The sequence below is a fragment of the Plectrocnemia conspersa genome, unplaced genomic scaffold, assembly GCF_051122295.1.
Source record: "Plectrocnemia conspersa isolate PC_06_02 unplaced genomic scaffold, ASM5112229v1 ptg000008l, whole genome shotgun sequence".
Classification (NCBI taxonomy): Eukaryota; Metazoa; Arthropoda; class Insecta; order Trichoptera; family Polycentropodidae; genus Plectrocnemia; species Plectrocnemia conspersa.
In genome coordinates, this window is record NW_028277172.1 from 10,277,745 (window position 1) to 10,285,755 (window position 8,011).

Below are 8,011 nucleotides of genomic sequence, written 5' to 3' on the forward strand. Positions count from 1 at the left end.
TAATATTATATGTTTCTATAAAAAAAAAAAAAAAAATTTTAAGTAATGTGATGTCCATTTAACACCATTGACTTATGATATAATAGTTTACTCACAATAATCTCAATTAAATAAAAAAAAACATTATCATTCTTAATTTTATGTTTATTTGTAAATCCTCTGATACCTTAAGACGACATGTAATTTCAATTACATTACAAATATTGACATGCTCAGATTTTACACGAAAATTGCAAATTCGATTATGAAAGTGACGTAAAAATAAGTTTTGCTCAATTTTACATAATTATTACAATAATATTTTTATTTCATTGTTCATTTATGCTTAAATTGATATTATTATTTTTATTTTACCTACACCACTAACAATTCTTTAGATTAAATATAACCCATCGAAAAATATGCTAAAATAATTGGTAAATATAATTTATCCAAGTTAAGTACCAATAATAATATTGTCATAAGTGCTTTAGCTAGTTTTACTCTCAATATATTGTACTATTACGAATAAGCTGGCTATTTTTCATGCATATACGTACTATTTTGATAGCGTTTCGCCAAAACATTTCTACTGCCTTTAATTTATATAAGATTTAAATGATAACTTATATTATATATACACAGAAAAACGTGTTTTACTAAGACAAAATATATACTTTGCTAGTTTACAAATAAATGATTCTTCCCAAAACAGGTACCTCTGTGGAGAGGAACGGCACAGGATGCACAAATACATCAGTTTCGCTGCATTTTGTGTAGGCAAGCGATCCGTTATCAAAATGTTAAAAAAAAGTGCTAAGCTTGTTTTTATAGAATTATATAAGATTTATACTCCAATGAGATTAAAATAAAATATTTCACATTTTAGAGTTTACAATGTGTTCCCTTGCGTGGAATATTAATGTACGGCGGCAAAAACGGAAACAATGATTTTTCAGCTTTGAACGACACAATATCATCAATTATCACAACCTGAAATAAATTATAAACATTAGGAATATTTTTTAAATTCGTATACAAAAAGTAATAAATAATACAAACCGTTGAATTATCTTCTACGTCCGGCAAATATTCAACGTCTGGAAGATCATCTCCTTTCTTCGATAGTCTCTCGAAACAATTTGGATTTCCGGCTCCGCCTTCAGCCGACGACACCACATGAATGCTTAACTTTCGTCTATCGACCGATGCAATATCAACTACTTTATTGTAAAACTCAATCAGCTGATCTTTGGTGATTTGTTTCAGTGCGTTTACTTCGACAGCCACTCGATCGAAATGGTACTGCTGCGAACCAATCTCAGATTTGTATATACAACTACGACCCCAGAGATTCTTGGGCTTGTTCAGCATCTCAGCAATTAACGCTTGTCTGTGCTTTTCAAATTCTTCTTTAGATTGATTTTTTAAATACGTCTAAAAATAAAATTTATTATAACACACATACATTTATGAAAACTCAATTTAAGAATCTACATAAAATAAAAAATGTTCAAAGAGCGAATAAGATAATTTTAATATGACGTAGTTACACAATCGCAAATTATCTTCCTATGACGTGTATCATTTAACTTTTAAGTGTATTAAAAAATTAAACTGTAAACACACCTTCATATAATTTAAGAACGCTTCTATCCTCGACTCAATGTAGATCGGGTGCTTATCAGATTGCACTAGAATCATAAAACCTTGAGATCCATTAAATCTACAAATACTGCTAGAAACAATGTATCCCAGTTGTTCCTATAAAATAATTATTAATGTACATAATAATTGGATTTTATTATTATTATAAGGTATAGCACTTTTTAATAATAAAAATAAAACTGTAACGGGTCTCATAAATCGAATAAAAATAAATTATTATATTAAGTATTGCCAGTTTATGTTATATATTATATGTATGTTTAGTTTAAATTTGCTTAGTGTAAAATTAGCTATATTCAGCTAAATAAATAAATAAAATAATTTTATAACAACGTTAATATGAGCTTATGCTGATGACTAGTACTTGCAAGTTAACCCGAGCAAAAACTGGTTGATTTAGAAATATTGTCAGACAAAGTGTATAAGAAAAAAATATTATAAACACAAAAAACAACTTTATGATGTCGATTTCACAAACTTACTTGTGTACGTAATATATTAAAACAGGGTTCAGAAATATTTTGTAACAATAGCTCCAATAAAACGTTTGCCACGGTGTTTTCTATGCCGCATTGATAATACAGCAGTGTACAAGAGTTGCTATGTACGGTATGGTCAATTTCTATCCTATAATGACTACCTATAAAATAATATCAATTTGATATTTAATAATATTATGCAGTTAACATAAATTAAATATAAAATTAACCTTTATCTAACTGTATCTGCCGATTGAGTAACAACTGCTGAGGGAGCAACGGAATAATATTCTTAGGCAATTTTTTCTCTATAATCTCAGTCAAGTCCAAACAGTTCTTCTTAGATGCGTTTCCGTGTATTAAACATTCGACGTAAAGTTTCTTCAGAAAATTAACGATATACTGTTGTACCATTTTAACAGTCACAACTTAACAGAACAAATAATAAGTCAATATACGTATTATTATAGTATGTATGTGAATACATAACTTGATTAACTCCAACCTTGACAAGCGTCCAATAATTCTTTATGAGACCAAGCTCTTTCAACTAACAGCATGTTGAGGTAATTATTGCAATGTTGACGGGGTTGCTGCATTTCGACATTTTTTAAATTGCGCACGTATATCTCCTTGAATATTTCGAAGCTTTCAGGGTTGACTTTGAAAGTTACCAACTTGTCTATAAAGCGCTCGAGAAGAATGTGCTGTTTTGAATCGAAACCGGAAAAATGTAACTGAAAAGAAAGTGGCAATTAATAAAATATTTATCGTAAATCAAGCTGAAACTATCAAGTTTTAACAATCAATGAATTTATTATAAGCTAATTACATCTCTTAGGAAAATTATTTCTAATATTTCGAAGCAAAACAAATCTGGCTGAAATTTACTCTATACAACTGAAATATGTAAGAGATGCGTTACTAAGCTAGGTTTATTTGAAGGAATGTTTTAATTGTGCAAGATAAAGCAGGACCCAAAATTGTTAGACTTCCTGAAAAAACATGAAAAATGAGAATGGGAAATCCTATCTTAACATCCACATTCTTTCAAATTTTTTTTCACTCTTTTTAGGCACTAAACAATCTACAGTTATTTTTTGAAAAGAATAAAATAAATATAAAATACATAAAATTATAATATATGTACATATATCACATACAGAAAAACCATTTGCATTCATGTTGATATTGTAGTAGATACCGGCTAACTTGGCCGCGTACGCATATTCATTCAGTTCATCCTGATAAAGCATTATAAAAATTCCGTTGAAGCAAACGTTCGTGGGATCCATGTACGCTAATGGGCTAAAACATATTTTAACGCATACATTACATATATTCAAAAAATTATTAAGCATTGCATAAGTGAAAAAAAATACAAATCACCTGACGAATTCAAAGAAACAATTCAATTTTGGAAGCATGTACTCGTTGTCTTGTTTATACCACACTCTCATTACACGAGTGTCTTTGATTATGGTCGGAAAATCTTTGGATTCTGGTTCAGGAAGAGCTAGATTGAAAGAATCGGGAAGGAAAGAGTTGGGTGGTGGCAAAGCTAAATCACGGCATGTCCCGCAGTTCTTCCATCTCTGTGAAAATAATTGAATTGTATAAGATATAAAATAATTTAAAATTAAAAGCTTGGGTAAAAATATAAGATTAATGTAAAATTCTTACGTTAATAACATCATCAGACAATCTTTCCATACTGTACTTTGTCTCGTACCATTTTTCAATTTGATTGCACTTCGACTCCAATTTCTGAGATAATATTACAATACGAATATTTTCTGGTTGCAGCATGTTTAAAAGCTCCTCAATCATCTCTGGTTTCCATTCCTCTAAGAGGTAATGAGCCGATAGAATATCCTCCATTGGATATTCCTATTAAAGAACATTTATAAAAGACTGTTTAAAATAGTTCCGAATATTTCGTTTTATATTTACTTGAATCCTATGAACGTGCCGAGTGACGAAACTACAAGGTTCTTCTTTATCTTTAAACCTGAACGAAGTTCTAGAAATCGTTTTGCTCTCATCAAAGAACCATTTTTGAGTGCCTTCTTGTTTTAATAAATTTATATACTAAATAAACGGTACATGAAATACATCAAATAGAAATTAAAAAAATAATATATTAAGCAAATACCTGAAAGATAAGCTCAATTATTTCATTGATGTGATTTATTCCAACTTTAGTTAGATTCACGCCTATATCGAGCACAGCAAAACCTCTGCTTGAATTTCGAGCACCGCATGATAAAGTATTGCACCATCCCTTAGCTTTTAAAAGTGATATAACACTACCCGGACCTCGGTGACCCAATAAATTTGCAATGTAACGTATTGGCTAAAAGTATATAATAAAATTATTCCATTGCAATTTGGGTGCACTTGTAAATATAATGCGTTTAAAGGTTAACTTACGCCACTCTTATAATGCATTCTCCAGTCCGGTATAGGAAAATCTATGTATAAACACCTGAAGTCTTTGACAGGTACAACATTTATCTTAATCCCTAGGTGTTCTTTAAGATAAGGCGAATTCCAATATACTAACGGTGCATCGCAATCAATAATAGATGAAAATTTTTCTACCACAATCCTCTCAAGTTCGTCCAATGATTCTAAAATATTTAATGGATAAGAAATAAATTCACTATTTCTAACTGTAATATAAAAAACGCACCTTTTCCTAATACTGCAAGAGTCATTATATTTGATGAGTACCAAGTTTTATGGAATTTCAACAGTTCCTCATGAACGTTAATACCCTTTTGCTTGGGTATACTCTCCAAAGTTTCCTTATTCCCTATGAATAATATAAAAACAACACTCTTTAGCAGTTATAACATTTAGTCATATTAAAATTTTCATAATGTATATCAATAAATCGTTAGTATTTTATTAGCAAATGTTTTAACAGTTAACAGTTTAGTTCTATAATGGTGTACCTGTTCCAAATTTACTATAGGGATGTTTTTGATCAGAGATGTGTCGGATCAACTGATCCAGTCGCCTTGCATCGTTGCATATGTTTGTGTTGTGTTCGGAATTCACAGCCAGCAATTCTCTGTCCATTCGATCTACGTTAAACAATGGATTCAAAAAGAATCCGGCGAATCTATAAAAAGTATATTATTATATTACATATTCTGCAGAATTAAACATACACATTTAAGCAGACATTTTATCGGAATTCTAAATGTTACGAGATTAATTCTGTTTATTAAAGACTTTTTCACTGTCTCTGCTTATAATAAATTTAATCTGTACGATATGTCATACTTTATCACAATGAATTATGATAAACATTTTCAAAAGCAAAATCAATGATCATATATCTAAATCTATATAGAACTAGATTATTGAAAAAAATACAATTCAGTTGATAATTGCCTACAGTTTTAGATATAAATCAAGATATGTATATTAAATTTGTGGCAAAATAAAAGTGTGAAATTGTTGTGAAACTTACATATCAAGAGCTGAAGACAGATGATCCGGAATAACGTCAAAGTAATAGCAAGTGTGATCTTTATATGTGCTTGCGTTTCTGTATCCTCCGTGTTCCGTTAAAAATTTGTTATATGTATTTTCCTTAAAAAAAATATTTTGTTACATTACGATTCCTATTCGGAAAAATCCTTTTTCGATTAAAAGTTCTATTTTTATTTTATTTATATGTATTATGTAAATACTGATTTTTTTTAATATAGTGTTACAATGAAACATACCTCTGGATACTTCTTTGTTCCTAAGAACAACATATGTTCACAGAAATGGGCGATTCCTGGTAAATCATCAGGATCAGAAAGAAAACCTATAAAACATAAAAAAACAAAAATATACATATAAATCGATAAGTTCCCTTGATTATATTAAAAAAAATATATCATTACCAACATTGACATCCATAGCTGCGGCAGATTTGTCTGTCGTTGGATCGCTAGCCAATAAAACCTTCAAACGATTACTCAGTTTTAAGCCACTGCAAACAAACATGTTTTCTATAATACTCTATAAAAATACACGTAGTTACACAAAAACATACCGATAAACTCTTTTATCTTCCGCAGATTTAATAATGTTGTCGTATCGTTTTATAACGTGCCCATTTTCCGCAGTAGAAGTCATCCTGGCAGAAATGTTTAATAGCCACCTGTCTGTCACCTAATCTGCAATTATAATAAAAGATGAAGCACTTACGTTTACGCGAATTGAATGTATGATCATATTAATAAATGCCTATTACGTGTAATGGGTAAGAGAGAGTACCGCTTCGGTGGTGTTTTTCGAAAGTAAATGATCTGTCATTTATTTATATAAAAATAAACCAAACAGTTTCCATTTACGATGGCAAAAAGTCCAGAACCATAATATAATAACCTAAGCATTTTATCACAAGTATTTTCGCGGTTTACAACGTTTGTAATTGATGGTCGATTTTTAATTTGTTATGCTCTACTCCGCCTAATGTTGACAGTTCGACACTTGACCGATGACTTCTCTACGCATGCGCATGCGTATCGCCGTTGTTTTTATAGCTCATGCTTGTTAAATCCGTTACGTTGTAATTTGGGAACATCACACATCTAGATAAGCTTTTTATTTTAAATATGTAAAAACAAATTGTGATATATTCAATTTTTTTAAATTTAACCTCTAACCTCAAACAGATCAAGAGCGAGTCATATAAAAAGGACAAAAAACCCGAACAAGACATTTGTGACAGTAAATAAATAAAATGTAAATATTTCTTTTCTTTCAGCTATCCCTCAAGATGGACATGCAATCGATGCTTGACAACTATGCATGCAGTTCTTTATGGACTAAATATTTTTACATATTTTGGAAGATAAGAGTAACCTTAAGGATAGAAAATATAAAGATGACTTTCAAATTAGTGAGTTTCGCTGGAATTACAAAATTGTTAAAAATTAGTGATAAAAAAATTATGGCCACAAGAAAATGTTTTATCAATTATTAATGACATGCATGTAGTACCTATGTGGACATAAGGGTGAAAAAATTGCAGAGAAATATTCAAACATATCAATTACCATTATAAGGACGTACGTAGAACAGTGCGAAAGTGCACAAAAAATCCAAAAAGGTCTCAAAAGCAGCTTAAAGGACAACGATATACTGACAAATGAATAACAAACTTATATTGCACTATAAAAAACACTTAACCAAATATAATTTTCTAATGCCACTGACCTTTAAAAGGGCTGTTGACAACAACCTAAAATGGGGCTCCATTTAATCATATCACGTGAGTTTTCGGAGAAAATTAGTAATGGGCTACAGAAGAACATATGGATGAACTGATGAATGAAGAAGCAAATGGTTTATCAGAAGAAGCTATGGTGGAAGAAAAAAAGTCTCCAATAAACAATAGTGGATAATATTAATTCTGAAAATTCTATTATATTAGAAGAAATCGATGCATCTATTGATTCGGAGATAAGCCACTCAAGGGATCAGGACCTTTCAACACATTCTGCTGTTGAGTGCAGACAGGTAATAGCTAAAAACCTGTTGCTCCAAGCAAACGGGATGGTTGAAAGATCCAATAAAATAATGCCACCTTTAAAAGAAGGTGACAATGTTCTGGTTGGTGTTAGCCAATACGATAAAGGAATAAGAGACCCTAGCAACCTGATTGGGATTGTTGTCAAAATAGAAGATGGTAGATATAAGGTTGGCACAAAACATGGGTTGCCTGAGAATCATCTAGAAAGAAATAGTTTACAAAGGACTAAATATTAAAAATTAACGATGTTCCGCAGAATGAAAGCAAACTTCGAACCTCAGTATGTCTCAGCTCCGTGGGTACTGGTCAGGGATATAGAAGGTGTTACTGTGTCCAGGGA

At 30.7% G+C, this 8,011-nt stretch overlaps 1 protein-coding gene across 1 annotated transcript; it reads right to left on the bottom strand.

The window, feature by feature from the left end:
• Positions 1–126: 126 nt before the first annotated feature.
• Positions 127–7,915, bottom strand: LOC148232928 (insulin-degrading enzyme-like). Its single transcript, XM_088190338.1, has 18 exons — positions 6,187–7,915; positions 6,035–6,123; positions 5,870–5,955; positions 5,611–5,732; positions 5,087–5,256; positions 4,822–4,944; positions 4,560–4,759; positions 4,282–4,482; positions 4,080–4,217; positions 3,810–4,016; positions 3,516–3,721; positions 3,290–3,434; positions 2,632–2,863; positions 2,357–2,554; positions 2,130–2,287; positions 1,609–1,743; positions 1,042–1,416; positions 127–972 (listed from the first exon to the last, which is right to left on the bottom strand). The coding sequence occupies exons 1-18, from the start codon at positions 6,267–6,269 to the stop codon at positions 865–867; spliced, it is 2,976 nt and encodes a 991-aa protein (XP_088046464.1). The 5' UTR covers positions 6,270–7,915; the 3' UTR covers positions 127–864.
• Positions 7,916–8,011: the final 96 nt, after the last annotated feature.

What these genes read in the sequence shown, in the direction of transcription:
- LOC148232928 (XM_088190338.1), bottom strand. Translation starts at nt 6,269, where the DNA reads ATGACTTCTACTGCGGAAAATGGGCACGTTATAAAACGATACGACAAC. An exon ending in AGCTATGGATGTCAATGTTG is followed by an intron (nt 5,956 to 6,034) that starts GTAATGATATAT and finishes TATGTTTTATAG; the next exon opens with GTTTTCTTTCTGATCCTGAT. An exon ending in TAATTGAGCTTATCTTTCAG is followed by an intron (nt 4,218 to 4,281) that starts GTATTTGCTTAA and finishes CCGTTTATTTAG; the next exon opens with TATATAAATTTATTAAAACA.